This window comes from Carcharodon carcharias, chromosome 9 (genome assembly GCF_017639515.1).
Source record: "Carcharodon carcharias isolate sCarCar2 chromosome 9, sCarCar2.pri, whole genome shotgun sequence".
Taxonomy (NCBI): Eukaryota; Metazoa; Chordata; class Chondrichthyes; order Lamniformes; family Lamnidae; genus Carcharodon; species Carcharodon carcharias.
The window spans coordinates 93,242,613-93,269,158 of record NC_054475.1 but is presented as its reverse complement, the minus strand read 5'-3'; the positions used below and the strand labels follow the sequence as shown (position 1 = coordinate 93,269,158).

Sequence of the window (26,546 nt, the reverse complement as noted above, 5' to 3'; positions counted from 1 at the left end):
TCTTTTCATTTTGTCTCAGGTTGCAGAAGAAGCTGCTTTTTATTATTTATCCCCAGTACCCTTGAGAAGGTGTTGATGGGTCTTCTCTTGAAGTCATTGTAACGATGGTGTTAGATAGATTTCTAGGATAATGGTCCAATGAAGTGAATATTGATACATGTCCAAATCCGAATTGTTTGTGATTTGGATGGAAACTTGGAGGTAATAGTTCTCCTACAGCACTGGTGCTGTTGTCCTCCTAGGATGTAGATTTTGCAGAGGAGGGAGGCACTGTTGAAGTAAAAAGCAAAATACTGCGTTTGCTGGAAATCTGAAACAAAAACAAAAATAGCTGGAAAAACTCAGCAGGTCTGACAGCATCTGTGCAGAGAAAGACAGAGTTAACATTTTAAGTCCATATGACTCTTCATCAGAACTGAAGAGAAACAGAAATGAGGTGAAATATAAGCTGTTTAAGGGGGCTGGAACAGGTGGAGCTGGATAGAAGGCCAGTGATAGGTGGAGGCAAAGAGATTGTGAAAGATGTCATAAACAAAAGGACAAAGGGGTGTTGACGGTGGTGATATTAGCTAAAGGAGATGCTAATGGATTGAGGGTGGAAAGCAGGATGAGCAAGTGACAGATAGCCCTAGTGGGGGTGAGATGGGGGGAAGGGATTGAAATAGGCTAAAAGGTGGAGATAAAACAATGGATGGAAATAAATTTGAAAATAAAAATAGAAATAGGCTGGAAAAGAAAAATATATTTTAAAAAATATATATAATAATTATTAGAAAAAAGGGGCTCGGAAAGGGGATGGGGATGGAGGAGAGAGTTCATGATCTGAAGTTGCTGAACTCAATGTTAAGTCCAGAAGGCTGTAAAGTGCCTAATCGGAAAATGAGGTGTTGATCTTCCAGTTTGTGTTGAGCTTCACTGGAGCATTGCAGCAGGCCAAGGACGGACATGTGGGCATGAGAGCAGGGTAGTGTGTTGAAATGGCAAGTGACAGGGAGATCTGGGTCATGTTTGCAGACAGACCAAAGGTGTTCTGCAAAGTGGTCACCCAGTCTGCGTTTCGTCTCTCCAATGTAGAGGAAACCGCATTGGGAGCAGCGAATGCAGTAGACCAAATTGAAGGAGGTGCAAGTCAAGTGGTACTTCACTTGAAAGGAGTGTTTGGGCCCTTGGACAGTGAGGACGGAAGAGGTAAAGGGGCATGTGTTGCACCTTCTGCAATTGCATGGGAAGATGCCGTGGGAGGGGAATGATGTGTTGGGGGTGATGGTGGAGTGGACCAGGTGGTCCCGGAGGGAACAGTCCCTATGGAATGCCGACTGGAGGGGGCAAAGGGAAGAAAAGTTTGGTGGTGCCATCATACTGGAGTTGGCGGAAATGGTGGAAGATGATCCTTTGAATGTTCAGGCTGGTGGGGTGAAAAGTGAGGACAAGGGGGACCCTATCGTGGTTCTGAGAGGGAAAGGAAGATGTGAGGGCAGAGGTGCTGGAGATAGATCCTGTCAACCACAAATGGTTCAGGTCCCTGTCAAGCACAGTGGGTGGGAAACCTTGGTTAAAGAAGAAGGAAGACATGTCAGAAGCACTGTTTTGAAAAGTGGCATCATCGGAACAGATGCGATGGAGGCAAAGGAACTGAGAGAATGAGATGGAGTCCTTACAGGAAACAGGGTGTGAGGAGCTATGGTCGAGGTAGCTGTGGGAGTCGGTGGACTTGTAATGAATATTGGTGGACAGTCTATCACCAGAAACTGAGACAGGGAGGTCAAGGAAGGGAAGGGAAGTGTCAGTGACGGACCATGTGAAAATGATGGAGGCGTGGAAATTGGAAGCAAAATTAATTAATTTTTCCAGGTCTAGGCAAGAGCATGAAGCGGCACTGAAGCAGTCATCGATGTACCAGAGAAAGAGTTGTGGGAGGAGGCCTGAGTAGGACTGGAACAAGAATGTTCCACATACCCCATAAAAAGACAGACATAACTGGGGCCCATGTGGGTACCCATAGCCACATCTTTTATTTGGAGGAAGTGAGAGGTGTTTAAGGAGAAATTGTTCAATGAGAAAACAAGTTCAGCTAGATGGAGGAGAGCGGTGGTGGATATGGATTGTTTGGTCCTCTGTTCGAGGAAGAAGCGGAGAGCCATCAGACCATCCTGGTGGGGGATGGAGGCGTAGAGGGATTGGACGTCCATGGCGAAGAGGAGGCGGTCCTGGAAATTGTTGATATGATGTAGGGCATCAGAGGAATCGCGGATGTAGGTGGGAAGAGACTGGACAAGGGGAGAGAGAATGGAGTCAAGATAGGAAGAAATGAGTTACATGGGGCAGGAACAAGCTGACACAACTGGTCTGCCGGGACAGTTGAAGTAAATCTTGGTAAGCTGCGGCAGTACCTCCAAGATTGTACATTCTGCAGGCACATTGCACCAGTGATGAGGAGTAGATATTGAAACTAATCATCCTCTACTTTAAAAAAGCTTTAACCAAGCTCAATATGGTGCACTATTTTATTAACAATGTTTAACAAGGAACACATGAGATTCTCCAAAGTTCAAGAGAAGCTTTGCCTTTTTGCAATTTACAGCACTACCCAACTCTACTGCAGAGGCAGCCAATTCAGCGGCTGGGGTCAATTTCAAACATGGGCAAGTTCCCACTGAAGAACTAAAATGTCAGGCAAGGAATATTCTTTGCCTGAATTTGTTTAATAGTTTTATTAATAGCTGTTTTAGTTCAACCATGCTGCACAGGACACAATAGTAATGCAACTGCTATGTTAATCAGCATACAAAAAAATAATTGACCACTGCTGCCTCTGCTGGAAGAGAGGATTACATGTAGGCTATTGCATTAGAACATCTACTTAATGGACCTCAAGGGGAGGCAAAGATGTTTGGTGTTTACCTTTTCAATTTTCTCCACTGAAGGTTCTAACTCTCACCGTGGGACAGCTCTACAACCACCTCCAATCCTCCAATATCTCACCTAAGTAGTCATTTTTCAAATATGAGCTGTATAGTTACTTTTTGAATATGGAGGTTCGCACAGATGTGTCTAGTCCTGTCCTCATCCGATCTTAGCACTTGTGCATTTTCCACCAAAGGGTACTGGGGAAGAATAAGGACCAGGAGCTTTGGTTGATTTTTATATCTCTCCCTAATCCGCACGTGTACCCCTTCTCTCTAGCATCATTGATTCTAACTACATCTCTACTGAAAATCAATTATATGATTCAGTAACTCTTCACAAAGGGGTGTTTGCTCACTAAGTCATCAGGGAATCTTCTTTATGAAACCTATTGCACATCATCCTTAACATCACATTATTTGTGTCTTAATATTTTATTGTTTCATAAAACCTGACAAGCTCAATAATACAATAGCAATCAAGAGTTCCTTGTAGAACTGGTCAATAGATAGAAAATATTAGCAATCATTACAAATTGGCCACTCCTTAACTTACATTATTTGTTGATTTTTTGATGTTTATCAAGGTGACCAACATTAGTACTGGTGAACTGGTCATGTTTACAATTGCGAAATCAGTCTCAGATTACTCAGAGGTCTGTTATAACCCAGGTAAGATAGGGGGCAGATTTGCTCTATATCAACCCCTGATCTCCTCAAACATCCCTCGTTCAATTATAACATAGGTTAGATAAAGAGCGCAACTCCCTCAACACAGCCCCATTAAGCTTAGGTCAAATATATCAAATGTTAGATGTTGCAGAAAGTTGCTTTTTTAACTAGGACATTAAATATTTCTGGTCAAATCCCATATGGAATATCTCAGCGTACATTTTCCAGAAGTCTGCCACTACCACTTGCCTCAGTTTCAATTTCAGAATATAAACGCCAACTGTACGTGTCATCCTTATGGGAAACAGAAATGTTACTGTTTAATGTTAATTAGGAACAAAGGAGCTTTTTTGATGTGGACCTTTATCCAGAATTGGGTTGAGATTGTCTTTTAAAATATTTTACATAGGATCATTACAAACAAAAAATTAGAATTGGATCTGGCTTCGGGTTCTACAGGTGAAAGGAAAATGTACCAACACAATGCCCCTATAATAATAAATCAATAATTTGCAAGACTCAAGTTGGCCAAAGAACCGAGCAAGCTTGGGGGGCATGGAAGCCTTCTTAATAGAATCAAAGGGTGGTATTTAATGGAGGTGACGGGGGTCTCACCCACTGATTGGTAAACCAGCTTGGCCCACATCATCTCTTTTTGGGAAGGCTTGCTGAATTAAGTGACAATCAGGCAGTTAACTTGGCAGAGGCGGGCCTTTCTCCTGGATTAAGGACCCTGGGGTGGAATTTCCACCTAAGAGCTGCAGGCCAATCAGAACCTGGCTGCTGTGCATTGATCAGCAGTGCCACTGGGGAAGAGGTGGCTGCTGCCAGCAATGCACCCACCCAAAGCCCTGGTTTGTCAAAGGACCCAGACCACAGGTGAGTGATGGCAGGATGGGGGTTGCAGGGTGGGATTATGGGACGGGGCAGGGGTTGTTGGCAACAAAGGAAAGGGGTGGCTTTTAGCAGGCCTCCCCCTTCCCGAGGCTGGGTTCCTCTATCAGACGCTGAGGAATCCCACGAGCAACGCCAACAGAGATTGTTTATCAGGCTTCTTGCATGATGACTACCCCACCCAAATCTTCGTGAATACCAGTGATGGTGGATAAGGCTCTTAAATGGGCATTAATTGCCCATTTAATAGCCTCAGTTGGTGGTGAGCAAGGAAAGCCATTCATGAGCCTTCTTGCTCTGAACTTAATTAGGGAGAGGTAGGAAGGTGGTAGGGTCCCCACCAATTAAATCCCTATCACCGCCTAACTCGTCTTGGGGCGGGTATTAAATTCAACCTGTATTAATTAAAATTGCCACAGTAGTTTAGGGTTGATGTCAAGACTAATCATGCCCTCACCCAATGTCCAACCAGGATAACAATCAGGATAGGCAATTCCAATTGATTTTTCTTCCTTATAATCTAGGGGCTCAACTACAAATTCATTTGACATTATTCATTTCTCATTTTAAGCAGCAATTCACCATTATCCAAAATACAATATACCAGTGTACAAACGCTTGTCATTGGTATCATGCCAAGATTGAAACAAATGGAAACTCTGAAAATCACAGCCCACATAACAAAGAAGCTACCATGTTTCTGATGCAAAAGTGCACTAGACTAGATGGTTACAATAACATGTAACAGGTAAACTTGATTTGAATGTAAATAACACTCAATAAAAACTTATTTTGATCCAAAAGGAAATCATTGCTTTCTATAAGGCACCTGAATATCTTACATTTAGAGGAATGTCCAGGATCATTGCCTTTGGGATTGCTTTAATTTCAACTATTTGTCAAATAAAGACTTGCATTCATTATATATTTACAATATACTAGCTGATAATCTGTGCACACTAGGATGAGGAATATTAATGCTAGGACATCACAAGCATCCATTGTCAATATCAATTATTCCCAGTCTACATTTCCATCTCACATACCGGTGGTTTTACTGAGTAAAGTTAGTGCCATATTATGGGCAGTCTGTGGACCTGCACCCACTAGTAACTAGGTTGACATCTGCCTAAGATCATTCAATGTAGGACTTTCAGATTAAGCAAAGACTCTCATATCATCATTCTGTGTTGGATTAAAATGCACTGCACTAAACTGAAAAGGCAGTGTTATAGTCCACCAGTTCACAGCAATGGAATGTTCCCTTATTATGAACCAGGCTATAAACACAAACAAAATGGTATAGGCTGACCAATACATGGAAAGATTAATATTTTTTATAAGAACTCCAAAGTTCTTGAATTCAATACAATAGTTCAAAAGAAGGTAGAACTCTGGAGTTTTGCTTGCTTATTTCAGGGAGTTGAGGAAAAATGTTTGAAGAACTTATCCTAGAGAGATTGTATTAAATAAATTGGTCGGAATCCATGATAGAACAGATTGTACAGAGTGCGTAGAAAGAGCAGGGATTAGGGGTCAAAATGCTTTTCCTTGGTCTAAATGTTCTCATTCCTACAGTCCCAGAGGACTTGGACATCCCTTTAAGTGTCAACAGTTCAAGGCCCTATTACAAGGTAACACAGCAGACCGAGAAAGATTTTTGCATCTTTTAAATAAAGTATAAATGCATGAAAACATAAGAATTTCAGTTTTGTTAAAGCTAAACTTCTGCACAGAGACAACTGCCAATGGAAACAGGAAGTAACAATTAAACAAATCTATCGGTAGGGATTCTGTAGTACTTCAAAACAGGGCAGATGATAGACAAATTGGAGATTTGTTAACACAGGCAAGTCCTACAGTTTACAGATGTGTAACAGCTAATATGAAATAATGAAGTCAAAAATGTTGAAACAACTTCCTTCTTGGAAGTGTTCAGTGAACAGGCAATTCCTAAAGTCATACAGCAGTTTCACGAAGAGAATTTTTCTTCTGATCACTTCTGGAGTTATAATGCTGAAGTTGCTGTTGTGTCTGTGTTTTGGTTGGAGAGTCAGCTCCGTTGTCCCTTTTCACCCACACTTTAGCTTCCATTCCCTCCCTACTAGCATCAATTTGCAGCACCTCACTCCCCTTAGGAGCCTGAGGAGCGAAGCCAGATTCAATGGTTATTTTTTTGCTCAAGTATTCATTGTCAGATGAACCGGCAATGTCACTGAGGTTTTTAGAGTCCCTGCCCATTTTAGCAGCGTGTGAATGCAAGATAGGACTTCCACATTTTGAATAAAGATCTGAACGTACTCTTCTCAGTTTAGTTGTTGTTTTTGTATTCTCTGTTAGTTCTTCAGTGCTGCCTGTGAAGAATTGAGTGCAGTTAAGGCTTGCGAGCATGTGAAAGCTCTGATGGTGTTGCTGGGAACTGGCAGCTAGGGATACATCTGGAGAGCTGTTCATTGGAACTAGAGTTGCGTTTTGTGTCCTGCACTCTACTTCTTTCATAAATCCTTTTGTTGTTTCCAAACGAAGTGTAGTTATAAGATTCTCATGTGAACGTGATGCCCTCCGTTGACTGAAGGACCATTTCTCACCAGTATCTTCAAATGGATCTAAAATAATTTTAGAGAAATAAAGCAATAACTTCCTGATCATTTTTGCTGACTCAATTTACAAACAACCTTTAATGTCAAAACAATATTTCCTTATTAATTAGCTGCCAATTGACTTACATTTTCTAGAGAAAAGAGCTCTAGCCTGTAGAATTTTTTTGATAGGTATAACCTCTCAGTTCAGGTATCATACTTGCCACAGATACACTAACAGTGACTGAATTTTCTTTCATATGAGATAGATTAATGATTGTAATACTGATTTTTCACCACTAGATAGGGCTGAAAATTTAAGAAATTATACGCTAAATGATAGTGAATTAAAACATGATAGTGGTAGTTAACAGTTGAGCCATGTGATATGAAAACTGTGCATTGCTAAGTTAACTAACAGCAACTAGGTACATTAGTTTTATGTTAGAAGCCTGACGGGTGACCTGATAAAGGTTTTTAGGATTATGATAGGGCAGACATAGGGCTGGATTTTCCGCTCAGCATGCGGGCGCCTGCCCGATGAGGTAAAACTCCTGTCCATAGAGAAGATGTTTCCAATTGTGGGAAAAACCATGAGAGGCCATAAACATATAATAGTTACTGATGAGTCCAATAGGGAATTCAGGAGAAGACACAAGTCTTTCTGGTTAACATATGTTTTTGTTGTTTGCATTTTCTAAGCTACAATTCTTACACAGTGAGAGAGCCAATGAGAAAGAAGATGCATTAATCATAATTAGCTATGAATTGAAAGTAAAAGGCATTGGGCCAGATTTTTGTCTCCCAATGGAGATGTGAATCCAGTTGTGAAACACTGAACTTAGCATTCTTTCGCTGGAGAAACAATTTTCCTTTGCCTTCTCAAACCAGTTTTGTGTGGCCTTTTGGTGGGTCAGGAAGGCCTTGGGTACAAGATGCACACAAACCTCTTCCGAGATTGGGTACCATTGTGAGGGCCACAGGAAAATCCCATTTCCTCCCGCACATAATTTCTATGCTGGTGTGGGTTTTGGAAGCCTTAAAAATGCACCTCCTTGGAAAAATCATGACCACTGGGGGTAACCTGCTGAGAAGTCAGGAACATTCTGAAAGGTAAGTGTAAAATATTCCACTATATCACTATTGTATTGCAATGTAGATATATTTTTAATGCAGTACTTCATCCTAGGGATCTGTCCTGAAAATGTAAGTTACACTTACATTGACTACCATTGTGTAAGTGTTGTCATGCATTACAGTACTTTTTCCACTGAATGAAGTGCCATAATGCATGAAAAAGTTCCAAAAAAATCCTGTCAGCCTCTGCTGTCATGTTTTGTGCTGTGATTTAAATCAACTGACAGCCAGCTGTTAATAAAAAAAGCTCTGCTTTTGAACATTGAAAAAATCTCTGTACCTGGTCCACTCCATTGGTTGACAGGCACATTGCTTTGAAATGGAAATGGGATACCATCTGTTCTGGCAATTTCAGGCAATTTAACTGGAAGCACGGTTCAAAAGTCACAGGTGGTGGTGGTGGGTGAACTTACCCTTGAAAAACCCTAAGAAGCCCACAAAAAAATCAACGATGTGGTTGACAAATGAGAGTAAAGTCACCCCTGTTTATGGGAGAGACAGGAGAAGGATGGTGCATGTGTAAGGTCCATAATCCCAGCGTACATGGTGAGGTTACAGCTCTGAAACCACTCCAAGTCCAAGTTTGAGCCAAGAAGGAGGAGAGTGACCAAGAAGGGGAAGAGCAGATGAAGTGTGATCAGGGAGCTGGTGTGCGGAGAAGGATTTCTGTTTGTCATGTTTAGAGAATGAAGCATGACATCTCCTGAGTTCCATGCCAAATTGCCATGGGGGATGGTTTGTTGGAAAGGGCTAATGTCCCTGCCACCCGCTAACTATATTTTTGCACTGAGCCTGAAAGCAAGGGGAAATATTACGAAATGACACCCCGGCTGTGCAGTTCTGGGTACCATTCAGTTTTCTGGCTGTAACTTCAGAAAAGAAGGTCTGATCCGCCTGGGTAAATGGCAGATGAAGGGGCATGGGAAGCTGCGAAGGGAAATAGCCATGCCTCTTACCAAGCTCACTATCTGGCCTAGAGACAGCAGGAAAACTGAACAATGTTTTTTGGTTTATAATTCTACCAAGCCATGACCAAGCTATTCCATGTGGCCTATGGGCATAGCCAGGGTCAAGGGGCATCAAAGTGTGCCAGAACCAACTCACTGCAATGCCTGGAATTTGTTTGGCAGCACCAAGAATCCAATGAGGTTAGCCCCATTCAAGTGTACAGAAATGAAGGAAAAATGAAGAAAATGAAGAGCATGTGTAAGTGAAACACTCACAACACAATCCCTGTGAGGGAATTGTCTCAAATCTGTCAGCCCCATCACTTCCAAACTGCTAATCTGGGACATTCATGGTTCACATTCTTTAAACCACTTACTTTGTTTATCCACTTCATTTAAATTTCAGTTATATTTTTCATGTTTTTGCCCTACCTTTATCACAGGCTTTAGTTATGCTGCTGCAAAGGGTGGTGTATTTGCACTTACAAATGTAATGTAGTTAGAAAGCTGTTTACATTTTTCAATGGATTTAAACCTATGCAGTCCACAGTGCTGCAGAGTGAACTGGGAGCAAGATTCCCAACCTGCAGAATGCCATACCATACTGCTCCAGTATCAGCTTAGCTTTGAGCGACACCTTGCACTGTTACTGGTCAGAATTGCCTCATGCTGACTCTGCTTTGCAGTGTTGAATGCAGCCTTCATTTGGGAAGAGAACTGAAGAGCAAAATAGCTCCTGAGTTCTGATGTCACCAGGCGTTGAAATAAACAGATATCATACCACATGACTTAGAATGGTCAGGAAACAAGAGTGTACTAAGATGGTTTTACATTTGACGCTAGTTCAGTTCATGACAGGGAGTGATAGCAGAGTGGTTACCTTTTTTAAAAAAATCATTCTTTCTCTAGGCCAGTATTTACTGCCCATCCCTAATTGCCCTTTAGAAGGTGGTGATGAGCTGCCTTCTTGAACTTAGTCAATTTACTCAGCTAGTAATCCAGAGACTTGAATTAATAATCGGGAGACAGGGATTCCTACCCACAAGGGAAATTAAACTCATATAATTAAAAAAATCTGGGGTGAAAACTGGGGGGAACTGGGTGGGCCAGTCAGGAGCGGGCAGGTGCGGAGCTGATCGCCGCCCGCGACTGGCTGTGCACCGCTATTGTACGTGGGCAGGCCAATTAAGGCCCGCCCAGCAAGATGTGCGCCCTGTAGGTGCCAGGGGAGGAGGGATAGTTGGGGCCTATGCTCTTTCACACATTGTAAAGTTGGGAAAAAAAGAAAAAAGTAAAAAGACAATTATTCAGACATGTCCCCTCACGTGAGAGTGTCACATGAGCTGGGACATGTTTATGAATTTGGATAAAAATGTTTATTTCATTATTAAACCCTTCATGAAACCTCATCCCGCCCATGGATGAGGTTTTATGCAAGACGCGAAGGCTGCTTGGGCTCTTCGCCTGCCCACCAACCTTAAGGTTGGATGTCAGCCCTGTCAGTTTGTTTAACTGGTTATTTAATGGTCTTAACAGGCCTTTGACAGTTCGGCAGGCATGCAGCTGACTCCGGTGTGCGCCCGCTGAACGGAAGATTGGAATGACGTGCGGTGATGTCAGGACGCACGCCAGACATCACGGCTTGTCATTTTACATGTTGGTGAGCGGGGCCCATCCCCGCATACCGAAGAGAAAATTCTCCCCCGGATTGTTGTTTAAAAAAATCTGATGCACTAATCATCTTTAGTTAAAAAAATATCCTCACTTTGTCTGGTTTATATATGATTCCAAACTGACATCAATGTAGTTCACTCTTAACTACCCTCTGAAATTACCTGGCAAAGCACCCAGTTGTACTCAAGAAGATGTCTCACCACCATCTTCTTAAGGATAATTTGGGATGGGCAATAGGACATAACATAATAGCATTGACATGTGGTTACCATACTATTTTGACCTGATTAATCCTTGGCTTGAGATTGGATGCACTGCTATATATTGTGGAGTCTTTCTGTTTTGGTAGTTGTGCCATCTTATCTATGCAAACAAAGAAACCCTGAAAAAAAAATTCAACACAAATACAGAATGTAATGTTACTGTGACTGCATGGGTTAATAATGGAGTTAATGGAAATGAAAGAAAGGAGTCCCTGAAAATCAGAAAAGTAGCTCTCGAAAATCAAAAAGAAGCCCTCGAGAAAAATCTCAAAAAGAGCATTGAAAAAAAGCAATTTGACACCTGGCTGGAGGTTTTTGGTCTGACAGCTATAGCTATTTTGAAACTTAGCTGGGTTTCAAAAGCTAAAATGGGTTTAGCTCAGTGGGTGGCTTACTGATCCAAGAATGATTGAAACTTTTAAGAGACTGTAATAGTAGAACATGCCTTTTATGTGGTTTCTTGCTTGTTTACAAACCTAACAGGCACTTAACGGTTTCAAAGTTTTAACATTGGAATAGGATTTTTCCTAGTATCAATGATAGTATGTTTTAGTTCAGAGTTTTATTAGATTGTTAGAAGTTTAAATTTTTTCCAATGATTTTAAAACAATTCCCATTGCTATTACATGACTCCCGAGGACCGCACATAGCGGATACTGGGTAAGTAGCTATGGAGAGTACATGGGAGGCATGGAGGCGGCTTGGGCGATGTGAGGGGACATTGGGTGGCATAGGGGTGGGTGAGAATTGAGGACTGAGACTGAGGAGGCCTTTAAATGGTGTTGAGGCTGGGCTGCTGTGTTGGACACCTGAGGCAGGCCTTCCAATCAGCCCATCTCAGCACCTGCACTCCTCACAGACTCAACTGCAGTTTGCAAAATGCACTGTAAGAGTGTACAAAGACAACAATTGCAGGCAAAGACAGATGTGCATGTCAGTAGGTCAGGTTTTCCTGAACCCGCAGAAAAATCTAGCCCATTAAAACAGCTGAAGTAGCAGTGGGAAGATCAATACATGTGAGCAAAGTTGCAATGGAATTAGGCATTATAGAATGAGAGATTGCAGCTACTGGACACCCTATTACAAGGTAAAAGCAAAATACTGCGGACGCTGGAAATCTTGAAACAAAAACAGAAAATACTGGATAATCTCAGCAGTCTACCAGCATCTGTGGAGAGAGAAATAGAGTTAACGTTTCGAGTCTGAATGATCTCTGAAGAAGGGTCATCTGGACTCGAAACGTTAACTATGTTTCTCTCTCCACAGATGCTGCTCGGCCTGCTGAGTTTTTCCAGCATTTTCTGTTTTGTGCCCTATTACAAGGACTGAGGGAGAGGAGTCACATTCTTTGTAGGACTGATGACTACCCTCAGAAATGTCTGATAGAAATGAGTGGAAAAAATCAGGTAGCACCAGTCAAACACCACAACACTAAACATGACTGTTTTACATTATCAGGGGTCTAAGACTTCACACTCTTTTTTTTATAAAATATATATATTTGATGACCCCTTTCCACCACTTACCTGATTATGGAGAGTAGACTAATGGGGTGGTAATCGGCTGGGTTGGATTTGTCTGCTTTTTGAACATATTTGGGCAATTTTCCACATAGTCGGGTAGGTGCCAGCTGTACTGGAGCTGCTTGGCTAGGGGTGCGGCAAGCTCTGGAGCACAAGTCTTCAGTACTATTGCCAGAATATTGTCAGGGCCCATAGCCTTTGCAGTATCCAGTGCCTTCAGCCATTTCTTGATATCACATGGAGTGAATCAAATTGGTTGAAGACTGGCATCTGTGATGCTGGTGCCTCCGGAGGAAGCCAAGATAGATCTTCCACTCGGCGCTTTTGGCTGAAGGTTGTTGCAAATGCTTTAGCCTTATTTTTTGCACTGCTGTGCTGGGCTCCCCCATCAATGAGGATGGGATATTTGTGGAGCCCCTTCCTCCATTGAGTTGTTTAATTGTCCGCCACCATTCATAACTGGATGTAGCAGGACTGCAGAGCTTAGATTTGATCCATTTGGTGTGGGACCGCTTAGCTCTGTTTATCACTTGCTGCCTATGCTGTTTGGCATGCAAGTAGTCCTGTGTTATAGCTTCATCAGGTTGACATCTCATTTTTAGGTATGCCTGGTGCTGTTCCAGGCATTCCCACCTACACTCTTCATTGAACCAGGGTTGATCCAGTAGCTTCGTGGTAATGGTAGAGTCATAGAGTCATAGTCATAGAAGTCTACAGCACAGAAAAAGGCCATTCGGCCCATTGAGTCTGTGCTGGTTAAACAAGTACCTAATTAAAGTGGGGGATATGCTGGGTCATGCAGTTACAGATTGTGGTTGATTAAAATTCTGCTGCTGATGATGGCCCACAGCACCTCATGGATGCCCAGTCTTGAGTTGCTAGATCTGTTTGAAACCTATCCATTTAGCGCGATGGTAGTGTCACACAACATGATGGCAGGTATCCTCAATGTGAAGACGGGACTTCATGTCCTCAAGGACTGTGCGGTGGTCACTCCTAATGATACTGTCATGGACAGCTGCATCTGTGGCAGGCGGATTGGTGAGGATGAGGTCAAGTATGTTTTTGCCTCTTGTTAGTTCCCTCACCACCTGCTGCAGGCCCAGTCTAGCAGCTATGTCCTGTTGCAGGCGCAGTCTACCAGCTATGTCCTTTAGGACTCGGTCAGCTTGGTCTGTAGTGGTGCTTCCGAGCTGCTCTTGGTGATGTACATTGAAGTCCCCCATCCAGAGTACATTCTGTGCCTTTGCCATCCTCAGCGCTTCCTCCAAGTCATGTTCAGCATGGAGGAGCACTGATTCGTCACCTGAGGGGATTGGGCGGGGGAGGGGAGTGGGATGGTGGGGATGGGGAGGGGGGTGGAACGTCATCAGCAGAAGGTTTTCTTGCCCATGTTTGACCTGATGCCATGAGCCTTCATGGGGTCCGGAGTTGAAGTTGAGGATCCCCAGGGCAAATTCCTCCCAATTGTCGGTGGAACAGGACATACCCAGGGATGGTGATGGCGATGTCTGGGACATTATCTGTAAAATATGATTTCGTAGGATGACTATGTCAGGCTGCTTCTTGACTAGTCTGTGAGACAGTTCTCCCAATTTTGGCACCAGACCTCAGATGTTAGTAAGGACAACTTTTTAGGGTCGACAGGGCTGAGTTTGCCGTTGTCGTTTCCAGTTCCATTCCTATTAGACTTTTTAGTGGTTTGAAACGACTAAGTGGCTTGCTAGGTCATTTCAGAGGGCATTTACGAGTAACCACATTTCTGTGGGTCTGGAGTCGCATGTAGGCCAGACCTGATAAGGACAGCAGATTTCTTTCTTTTTACAACAATCAACAATGGACAATGGTTTCATGGTCATCATTAGACTTTTACTTCCTGATTTTTATTGAATTCAGATTTCACCACCTGCCATGGTGGGATTCAGATCCTGTCCCAAAGCATCACTCTGTGTTTTTGGACTACCAGCCCGGCGACAATATCACTAAGCTACTGCCTCCCCCATTAGTTGAAAAGCCACCAGGAGGTACAGCGAGAGCTGACCATCCACCAGAGGGCAGTGGTGTCCCAAAAGGCACAGAGCCTACCACCCCACTGATCAAGGGAGGGACCCCAGCCAGATTGGTCCCCATACTCACCAACCTTAATGCAGAATCATGAGGTGACCTGACACGGTTTCCTCCTGCAGTGAAAATGATCCCTGACAACCCACCAGGCTACAGCACATTGTAGCCCTTTCCTGAAGGCCATCTCCCTATCATCTGGGCCCAGAAAGGCTGGCCCGAGCAACAGAAGCTGGGACACTCCAGTTGTACTCGCGCCTGAGCCAAACACTGAATTGGAATCCCCTAAAGAGGCCAAAGTCCCTTTAAAACACCCCAATCTGCTGACAATCAGCCTAACCACAGTTCCTGGGTTTGAACCGCTGAGCCCACAGGTTACCAAGGTGGATAGGGGGATGCTAAGCTGGACAAGAGCAGCTCAGTCCTATGATCAAAAGACTTGGGACACACCGAGTGAGGTCCCCAGCATTCCCCTGCAGATAACCCACGGCAGCTTGACCATCATTCGCCCCCTGAGTGCTAACCACCCTGTAAAACCCCCAGACCCTTTTTAGAACACTTAATCAGGAGTTGAACTGGCAGAGTTCTGAAACCAATGGCCTTGCTTATGCCTGATCCCTAAGAGAGGAAAATTCAGAACTCTAGCCCCAAATAGGCTTCCCCATGAGAACAGATTCAAATCTTCCCAAGTCACCTAAATCTTCCACATCCCAGGGCCCGGACAATGTCCTTGCTGATGCATTAGCCCAGGTTTAAACCTCAAAAGAAAAGGAAAATGCAGCAGGGAATGGCCATTGCCTCTGCTAGCTGTGTGTGCTAGATGTGCCAGTGTGAATGACAGAATGCTGGTAAACTCTTTTACTTCCTATTCTTCTTTCATAAGGCCACACCAAAAAAAATGAAATAGAATTCATTTTTTTCTCTGAGGCCACAAGGACTGTCAGGAGGCTAAGATCTCACACTCAATATTTTTATGAAATATATATCCTCATGGCTAATTTCTAAAATTTTATAAACTGGACTATGACCTTTAAAAATAGCTGAAGCTATGCTTCAGTGTGGCCCTGAACAAAAGGGGCTGTTTGGCAGTATCAAAGATGTTTGCATATGGTTTTCTCTAAAGAGACTCTTACAATCCCCTCTGGGCTGCACTCAAGGGAACTATACAGAGGCCATCTACATTTCATAAACCAGGCTTGGCTAACCAGTGCCAATTTGTCTGCTAGGACAAAGGACCCAGACAAAGAGATACACATGCTTTGTCAAAGCCAAAGTAGGGAGGTGGGAGTCATGTGACATGACCCCCTTAGCTGGTGGAACCAATAATAATGCCTTGTGGAGCTGCAATGCCCAGTCTGCCATCTTTCCATCTACCTAGCAGCAACACAGAAGAGGGGCTCTTTGATGCTGTGGTTGTTATTTAAACAATCACCTGTGACAAATAAGGGAGATGATGGCATAGTGGCATTTTCACTGGGCCAGTAATCTGAGGAACCCAGGTTCAAAACAAGCCACAGCAGATGATGAAATTTGAATTCAATAAAAGCCTAATGAAGACCATGAAATGATTGTTGTAAAAACCCATCTGGTTCACTAGTGCCCTTTAGGGAAGGAAATCTGCTATCCTTACCTGGTCTGGCCTACATGTGAACCCAGACCTACAGCAATGTGGTTGACTTTTAAATGCCCTCTGAACAAGGGCAATAAAAGCTGGCCTAGGCAGTAACATCCACATTCCATGAATGAATACAAGAAAGTTGGAAGGAGAGATCCAGATGCTCAGCAAGAAGAAGGAGTACAACTATGTAACAAATACTTCATTAATTTAGATAAACAATACGACGGGGTTTGCTTTTGGGGCTTCCTGCATGGCGAGTCCCCATCAGCCACTGATTGAATACAATGGGCATTTAATGCCTCAGTTGGCATTAGGGTGGGAAGGCCATTCACAAGCTTTCCCACCCTTGATTTAATCAGAGCAGAGGCAGGAAGGTGACAGGTTCCCCACCCACCAGCCTCCTGCCTCCAGATTCACCATTAAATTCCACCCTATGTTTATGTTGCTGACTGTCTACAATGGAGAGATACAAAGTTTTAGCATCACAGACTTACCGATCAAATGCTGATGGATTGCCATGGAAATATGTGAAGTGTTTACTGAATCAAGACTGTATATTGGAATTTGGCAACTGTCCATTAAAAACAGAAGGCTACTCTTTTTTTTCCCACTTTCAGTGTAATATCCTCGTCTCCCTCTGATCCTGAAAGTCACTGACTTGTGAATTGGACCTCAACACTTTTAGGGAAGGAAAGAAGAGGGTTCCTGTTATTTGGGAGTAGTGGGGGAAAATGGAAAGAGATGGTTAGACGTGGCAACGGTGCTTCTTATCACAACAATGGTTTGGGGTGGAGGAGAGGTCATGGGATATGTAAGCAGTGGGAGTAGTGGGTGCAGTTTGTGTATAAATAGTACTTGTTCTGAGATGGGAGAATAGTGGAATAGTGATGTTAGGTTATGGGACTATTGCGAGAGGGTTTCAAAATCTGGAAGCAACATGAAAGGGTATGACAGTGGTCGATTGATAGCTCCAGGTTGTGGGAGCATTAGAAGAGTGATGCTGAGGTATTAATTCTCAGATGTTGAGCGTCCTGGGAACATTTGGATTGGGAATGAAGGAATAGGTTATTGGGCTGGGTCCATGAATCTATGAGAACTGGGGTAGTGAACTGTGATTGCACTTGGAAGAGGGGAACTAGGGTGTAGTAGGACTGGAATTGGAGTGATGTGGAATGTGAGAGAGTAATAGAAGTGCTAGGGTGCTGCAGTGGGAAGGAAGATATGGAAGATATGGATACTCAGTGAAGGAAAGAATCAACTAAACACTATAAGAGGGATTGGGGAAAAGGGATTAGTGCTTGGAGTTGGGAGCAGTGAGAGAGAGCAATAGTGTATGGGGTCGTGAGCAGAGGGAGCAGATGAGGATCTTGGGAAAGGATTGTAATAGGTGGCACAAGAGATTGTGGAAAATTAAGGTGCTTAGGGCAATGGAAAAAGGCTGAAAAAATGATCCTCAGGATGTGTGGGGCAGCAATTTCTCTACATACTCACCAAAGCTCAACCTTCAGGCCCTTAGAGGGTGTTGGCAGTCATGGACTACCATTAAATTGGTCCAGGCTTGGCAAAGTATTGCAGTGGTTTGCTACTGATTTCTGCAGTATGGCTGACCAGGAAACTCCGCCGCTCTTACTGGCTGCCATCAGGCATTTGGAAGGGTTTACAGGCTGATAATCAAGCAGTTTGGCCACATTATGAACACATCTGCCATGGCTATGAAGTCCTGAAGTGGAACTAGAACCCAAAGCTTTAGGCCCAGAGATAGAGACGCTACAAGTACACCACTAGACCTCCACAAAGTGTGACCAGTATACCCACAGAAGTGTACTTATACATTTTGGCCACCAGAGGAAAGGGATCTAGTCGCGGCCACCTCTCCCTCTTTATTGACAAGCTAACAGCAGCAAAACTGCCAATTGCTCATGCAGGGCTTTTTGTAAACATGTTGAAAAATTCTCTGGGGTCCTTTTAATCCTCTCACCACCTCCATCTACACCACCACCCCACCACCCCCCAACCCAGCCCCCGCCCCACAACTTTAATGATAACTCTCTTACTTCCTGCAGAAGTGGAGAGAAGCCCCACATAGCAAAAATCTTTTTCCACTGTTTTAAACTAATTTATGAATCATTTTCATTACAACTCAAACAATGAACCAGTTTCCTTACCTTTTAGAGATTGGGCGGAAAAGGTCATTCCATGCTGCCCAAAGAATGCCAGTCCTTCTGATACTTTAAATAACTCTGAACCTGAGCAAATGCTCTTATCTTTCACAGGTAGATTTTCACAAAATCTGGGTGAAATGCTCGTTGATGTGTGATCACTACTTATGGAGCTGCAGGAGTCACATGTAGACTTTGAACAATGATGCGCTGGCATCACAAATGCTTCATTTTCTTCATCTGAACCCCTGTACAAAAATTAAGGAACATCGGATTATTTGAGAAAGAGATCATGCCTGGCCACCCCACCTCTGACTGAAATCATATGTATCTAGTTTCTAATCAATTTGTTTCAAAAGCTCTCCATTTAAAGATCCCCCCTCCTATCAGCAGCACAATACCTAGTTTTCTTTACATAACAATGTGCTGTGATCTCTGTAATATTTGTGACAGCATATTTGTCTAATTTCAAAGGATTCAGGACAGAATCAAAATGTATTTAAAGATTTAATCACTAAAACAAGGGCTATTTGTGGGTACATGTATTTAGATAACTGATGGCCATTGAGCATTCAGAAATGAAAAGCTACCTAACAAAATTTGACAATTGGACACAATTCCAGCCTAAGGAGACTGGAAAGATAATTATAGGTATGAATTCAACTACTGCCAATCTTTGACACAATACATTAATAACCACGCCCTTGACCAAACAGCTTTCTCTGCTTTCCGGTTATCTAAAATAAAACATTGATCCTTTCACTCTGTTCAGCATTACTTACGATTGGTTTTTAAGCTTTCTGCGTAGGAGATAGTGAACAACATCATTGTCCGTCTGCATCAAACTCATTAACACTTCATGCTGAAACTCTGGAGCAACCTTGAAAGAGTAATCATTCATAACAATGAGTGTTATAAAAAAATAATTCTAATGCTTCTATTTATGAGTACACGGAGAACAATGGATACCAGGGAGCAAATTACAGGCTGGGATCTAATTAAGCAGTTCAACAATATATATATTAAATAATGGGCACTGGGATGGATTTACAAGCTGCAGTTTAATTGTGGGGGTCAATTGATTGATATATAGGACAAACTTTTTTATTCACTGGATGTGGGCATCACTGGCTAAGCCAGCATTTATTGCCCATCCCTAATCCTTAGCCAGAGGGTATTTTCTTTAAGAGTCAACCACATTACCATGGGTCTGGAGTCACATGTAGGACAGCAGATTTCCTTCCCTGAAGGACATTGGTGAACCACATGGGTTTTTACAGCAATTGACAATGAATTTCATGGTCATCATTAGACTTTGAATTCCAGACATGTATTGAATGGTGAGATTTGAACCCAGGGGCCTAGAGCATAACCTGGGTCTCTGGGTTACCAATCCAGTGGCAACACCACTACGCCACCACCTCCCCTTCATACATGGATATAAGTAACAAGTGGGAATCAAATCAAGGGTTAAGGTCAGATTTGTTCAAAATAGATATGCTAGCTCCCCACCCAGAAGTACACATTGGCCAGTATTTAATGTGGACAAAGTGGGTTAAAGAACCAGTAGGAAACCCGCATCACTTTTCTCGAATGTTATTTAGTTTTAATCCGGCACTTACCTGGGCAGTGTCAGGCCCCCCATCCAATTAAATCCCAATAGGGCAAAAATTCCACCTCCGAGAGCTGCTGGCTAGTCAGAGGTTGGCAGCTTTGTAGTACCAGCAGCGCTAGCAGAAGTGATGGCCACTGCCGATAGAACAGTGGGGCCCGCAGGAGGGATTGGCCATGGATCCCTAGATGGAGGTGAGTGTGGGTGGGATGGGTGTTGCCATGAGGGACATGTCAGCAATGAGGGGAGAGGGGTTGGAAGCAAGGGCAAGGTGTAGATTCCTTAGAGGCTCCCTCTCTCAATGCCATGTTCCGCATCGTGCACAAAATGCCACTGAAGAAGGACCATGCCCCCCCACCCCAACGTAGGCTGCTGGAAAATCCAACAGGGTTTGCTGCGCAGCCTCCCCAGAAGCAAGTCCCCTACCCACAGCTGGTTGAATACCAATGGCAGCAGGATATGGACTTAAGTGTCCCTTAATCTGTCCATGTAAGTACCTCAACTGACTCCCTCCTTTCTCTGCATTACATAAAATCAAAAATAAATTTATTCATTTTCTTAAAATATAATCACTTTGTAAACATTTTGCAAAATTCAAATCTAAAATTGCCCCAAATAGTATATTTTGATCAGTTTAACATCTTTAGTATTTTTTATCTATTTAGCTTGCAAAGGTTTGAGGTTTAATTTGTATTTATTTTGATTTGAAGTAAGATTCAATTCCCAAACAGCTAACTTCCAATGACATATGAGCCATCAAGGATGTTTTTTAAGGAAAATACCAGATGAAGCAACTGTCAAAGTCATGTAACTCCTCAGGACCTGAGTAAACTGACCTGAGCAGGAAATGTCCATGAGTTTCCTGCCAGCCCAAACCAGTGAGGAAGTGGATCAGGGCCAGAAAAGATCAAAAAAGGTAAGACTTTACTTTAAAAAAAAATCATTTGTTGTTTGGAGGCTCCCAACAGCAACAACAAATTGCATTCATTTAGCACCTTTAGTGCCCTAAATTGTACCAAGGAAATTTGCAGGAATGTTATTAAACAAAATTTGTGAATAATTCGGAGGCTGGTCAGAAGAGCATTGGAATAGTTAAGTCCAGAAGTAACAAAGACATAGATGATGATTTCAGCAGCAGGTGATCGAAGGTAGGGACGGAGTTGTACCATGTTACTGAGGTGGAAGTAGGTAGTCTTAATAATGGTGTGGAAATGTGCCTGAAACTCAACTTGGAGTCAAATATCACACAAATGTCGTGAAGTCTGGTTCAGCCTCAAACAGCTGCCAGGAAGAGAAATCATGTCAGTGGCCAGGGAATGGAGTTGTGGTGGGGACTGAAGGCAATGGCTTCAGTCTTCTTAATATTTAGTCGGAGGAAATTTTAATGAGATTTTCAGCAACAGAAGCATCAGGGTGGGGCAGAAACGGGTGATGTTACGGAGGTGAAATTAGATGGTTCTGGTGATGGAGAACAATCTCAGTCGGATTTCTGCTGCAATCCGGCTCCTCCCTTCTAATTTCAGGAATCCCCACGGATGGTCCAATAATCAATCCCACTGCTTAGACCCTGTCAACAGGCAGCCTCCAGGCCCCGTAATTTTGTGTCTCTTCTTGGCCTGAACAGGTGAGAAGCCAGTCAGCCGATTTAAATAAACCTTTGGAGTTAACATACCTGGACTTCATTTCTTGAACAGCACAAGTTTCAAATGCACCTATTGAAAGCTTCTTACCTAATGTGCTCACCATCACAAAGACTGCCTACTTTCATTTTCATAACATTGTCCACCTTCATCCCTACCTCAGAACATTTGCTGTTGAAACCCACATCCATGTCTTTGCCATCTCCACACTTGATCATTTTGATTATCTCCTGAGTGGCATCCCATTCTCCACCCTTTGTAAAGGTCAGCTTATCCAAACCTCTGTTGTTCATATGCTATTCTACACCAAATCTTGCTCACAAATCACCCATTTCCATGACTGACCTACGTTGGCTCCCCAACCAGCAACACTTCTATGTTAATTCTTACCTTCATGCTTAAATCCCTTAATGGTCTGCTCCTCCCTATCTCTAACTTTCTTTCTTCTTTAGCCCTGCAATCACCAAAGCTCTCCATTGCTTTGGCTCTAGCCTTTTTTAGATCTCACCCTACATCATTGATAAATGTGCTTAAGTCATCCAGGTGCTATACTCCTATACCTCTCTGCTTCTCAAAACCACTCTCCTCTTTTAAGTCCCTTCGTAAAACCCCTGACTTTGACTAAGCTTTTGGTCACTTCTTTAACATCTACTTCTTTGTTGCGCCATATATTTGTGTCTGATTGGCACTGTGAAACACCTTGGGATGTTTTTCAAAGTTAAGCTTACTATATAAATGCAAGTTGTTGCTGTAGTAAAATGAAAACATGATACTGGTGTAATAATAGGATGCTGTAGGGAAATGTGGCTGTGTTGTTCAAGTGGGTGAAAATGACCTGTACTTGTACTGAAAATGTTTTGGATTGGGGGAGAGTGGATTTTAGTAAAATAAGGCAGGATCTGGCCAAGGTAGACTGGGAACAGTTACTTATGGGGAAATCTACAGAGGAACAGTGGCGGGGGCCGGGTGGGGGGGGGGGGGGGGGGGGGGGGGGGGGGGGGGTTTCAAAAAGGAAATGGGGAGGGTACAGGCTCAACATGTTCCCTCTAGGGTGATAGGAAGGAGTAACAAGCCCAGAGAACCATGGATGACCAGAAATATTCAGGTTACGATGAGAAGGAAAAGAGAGGCTTTTAGCAGGTAGACAGGAAGCAAATCAGCAGAGGCATTAGTGGAGTACAGAAAGTGCAGGGTGGAGCTTAAGAAAGCAAATAGGAGAGCTAAGAGGGGATATGAGAAAGCTCTGGCTGGTAAAAGTAGGGAAAATCCCAAGATATTCTATAAGTATATCAATGGGAAGAGGATAACCAGGGAAAGAGTAGGGCCCATAAGGGACCAAGGGAGCAATCTATGGGTGGATCCAGAGGACATTGCTAGAGTGTTGAATGAATACTTCACATCCATCTTCACCCAAGAGAATGAGGGTGAAGGTATCGAACACGGGGAGACTGCGAGGTTCTTAAGCAAATTGATATAGGGAGTGACAAGGTATTGGAGGTGTTGGCAGGCTTAAAAGCGGACAAATCGCCAGGTCCAGTTGATTTGTGTCCCAGACTGCTGAGGGAGGCAAGGGAAGAGATTGCAGGGGCTCTGACCCAAATTTTTAATTCCTCTCAGGCCATGGGGAGGTGCCAGAGGACTGGAGAACAGCTAATGTGGTTCCACTATTTAAGGAGGGTTGTAGAGATAAGCCAGGGAACTACAGGCCAGTGAGTCTCACGTCATTGGTAGAGAAACTATTGGAGAAATTTCTGAAGGAGAGTATCTATCTCCACTTGGAGAGGTAAGGTTTGATCAGGGATAGTCAGCATGGCTTTGTCAGAGGAAGGTCATGCCTAACAAATTTGATTGAATTTTTTGAGAAAGTGACTAGGTGTGTAGATGAGGTTAATGTAGTTGATGTAGTTTATGTGGATTTCAGCAAAGCCTTTGATAAGGTCCCACATGGGAGACTTATATAGAAGGCAAATGCACATGGGATACAGGGTAATTTGATAAGATGGATTCAAAATTGGCTTAGTTGTAGGAGGCAGAGGGTGATGACAGAAGGATGCTTTAGTGACTGGAAGCCAGTGTCCAGTGGCATACCACAGGGATCTGTGCTCTGTCCCCTGTTATTTGTCATTTATATAAACGACATAGATGACTATGTGGGGGTAAGATTAGTAAGTTTGCGGATGACACAAAGGTTGGCCGGGTGGTTAATAGTGAGGTTGAGTGTCTTGAGCTACAGGAAGATATAGACAGGATGGTCAAATGGGCAGATAAGTGGCAGGTGGAATGTAACCCTGAAAAGTGTGAGGTGATACACTTTGGAAGGAGTAATTTGACAAGGAAGTATTTAATGAATGGCATGAGATTAGGAAGTTCTGAGGAACAAAGGGACCTTGATGTGTGTGTCCATAGATCTCTGAAGGCAGAGGGGCATGTTGGTGGGGTGGTAAAAAAGGCATATGGGACACTTGCCTTTATCAATCGAGGCATAGATTACAAAAGTAGGGAGGTCATGTTGGAGTTGTATAGAACCTTGGTGAGGCCACAGCTGGAATACTGTGTGCAGTTCTGGTTGCCACATTATAGGAAGGATGTGATTGCACTGAAGGGGGTGCAGAGGAGATTCACCAGGATGTTGCCTGGGATGAAACATTTAAATTATGAAGAGAGGTTGGATAGACTTGGGTTGTTTTCGTTGAAGCAGAGAAGACTCAGGGGTGACCTGATCGAGGTGTACAAGATTATGAGGGGCATGGGCAGGGTGGATAGGGAGCAGCTGTTCCCCTTAGTTGAAGGGTCAGTCACAAGCGGGCAAAAGTTCAAGGTGAGGGGCAAGAGGTTTAGGGGGGGATGTGAGGAAAAACCTTTTTACCCAGAGGGTGGTGACGGTCTGGAATGCACTGCCTGGGAGGGTGGTGGAGGTGTGTTGCCTCACATCCTTTAAAAAGTACCTGGATGAGCACTTGGCCCGTCATAACATTCAAGGCCATGAGCCAAGTGCTGGTAAATAGGATTAGGTAGGTAGGTCAGGTGTTTCTCACGTGTCGGTGCAGACTCAATGGGCCGAAGGGCCTCTTCTGCACTGTGATTCTGTGATGTGATGTCACTGGATAGCAATCAGGAACAGAGCCACTTGAGACTGAGAATTGCAGTCTTTCCTCCATCGACCAGGATTTGATAAAATGCTGCACAACAGACTTGTGAGCAAAGTTATAGCTCATGGAATAAAAGGGACAATAGTAACATGCTTATGAAATTGGCTGAGTGACAGGAAACAGAAAGTAATGGTTAATAGATGCTTTTCGGACTGGAGGATGGTTTGTACTGGAGTTCCCCAGGGATCAGTGTTGGAACCCCTGCTTTTCCTGATATATATTAATAACCTAGAAGATTGTAGATGATACAAAACTTGGTAGCATTGTGAACTATGAGGAGGATAGTGTAGAACTCCCAAAGGACACAGACAAGTTGGTAGAATGGGTGGCCAGGTGGCAGATGAAGTTCAATGCAGAAAAATGTTAAGTAATTCATTTTGGTAGGAAGAATATGGGGAGACAGAATAAAATAGGAGGTAAAATTCTAAAGCAGGTGCAGGAGCAGAGGGACCTGGGTGTATATGTGTAAGTCATTGAAGGTGGCAGGACAGGTTGAGAGAGCAGTTAATAAAGCCCGGTGTCCTGGGCTTTCTTTATAGGGGCATAGAGCACAAGAGCAAGGAGGTTGTGTTGAACTTGTATAAGGAACAAGTGCGGCCTCAGCTGGTAGTATTACATACATATCTGAATGCTGTTTTTTGGGAAGGATGTGAAGGCTTTGGAGAGAGTACAGAAAATATTCACAAGTGTGGTTCCAGGGATGAGGAATTTCAGTTATGGAGATAGATTGAAGAAGTTGGGACTGTTTTCCTTGGAGGAGAGAAAGCTAAAAGGAAATTCGATAGAGTTTTTAAAAATCATGAGGGGTCCGGATAGAGCTGGATAGAGTAGATAGGGAGAAACGGTTCTCACTCATGAAAGGATCAAGAATAAGAGAACGTGGATTTAAAGTAATTGGTAAAAGAAGCAAAAGCAATATGAGAAATAATTTTTTAACTCAGTGAGTGGTTAATATCTGGAATGCGCTGCCTGAGAGTGTGGTGGAGGCAGGTTCGATTGAGGCATTCAAAAAGGAATGAGACTGTTTCCTGAAAAGGAAGAATGTGCAGGGTTATGGGAAGAGGCAGGAGAATGGCATTAACTGAATTGCTCATTCAGAGAGCTGGTGCAGACATGATGAGCTTAATGACCTTCTGCACTATAACAATTCTGTGATTCTGTGACTCACTTCTGAGTTTTCCTGTTCTGTATCCTTCAGTGTCTTGACATATAAAGCATTTGTACACTAAGTCATCAGCAAGGCTAACACTCAGTGCTTTTATGTCTTTTTTTGTATTTTAATATGCTGAAAGGGTTTGAAAGGGTTACAGGAAGTTATCCTGCTCCTTCAGATGTTAGGAACAATTTTCCATTTCCATCTGAAAACAGAAGCAACAGATAGAAATAAAACAACAGACGTAAATGTTTGTGATAAAACCGGAATTACTAAATAAATGCAGATTTGAACCTTGGCAACAGTGCATCATGTGGCAATGACTGACACATTCTAACATTTACATGAATGAAAATGAGAAATCAACTTTGAACTTTAAGGATTTTTCTTTTTCTCTCAGGGTATTGCAATGCTTCTTCAAACACAAGAGTCTACTTCTTTCATACCATCTATATATAGGCCTGGGAAAAAAAAAATCTATGTTGCTTCTGTCCTTTGCTGAAGGTACTGCCTTTTGTCAGGATACAATTTCAGCCAGGCTCTCACCCAATTGCCAATTCTT

The 26,546-nt window shown here is 43.1% G+C and overlaps 1 protein-coding gene across 3 annotated transcripts in view; it reads right to left on the bottom strand.

Annotated features, from left to right (window-relative positions):
* Nucleotides 1-5,788: 5,788 nt before the first annotated feature.
* Nucleotides 5,789-26,546, bottom strand: part of arhgap36 (Rho GTPase activating protein 36) — a 329,472-nt gene continuing 308,714 nt past the window's right edge. For all 3 annotated transcript variants that reach the window (XM_041196093.1, XM_041196092.1, XM_041196094.1), the window contains exons 10-12: nucleotides 19,213-19,310; nucleotides 18,437-18,678; nucleotides 5,789-7,075 (exon numbers count right to left, since the gene is read on the bottom strand). In XM_041196093.1, the coding sequence (XP_041052027.1) occupies nucleotides 6,429-7,075; nucleotides 18,437-18,678; nucleotides 19,213-19,310 (987 nt within the window). In that variant the 3' untranslated portion in view covers nucleotides 5,789-6,428. The remainder of the gene's footprint in view (nucleotides 7,076-18,436; nucleotides 18,679-19,212; nucleotides 19,311-26,546) is intronic.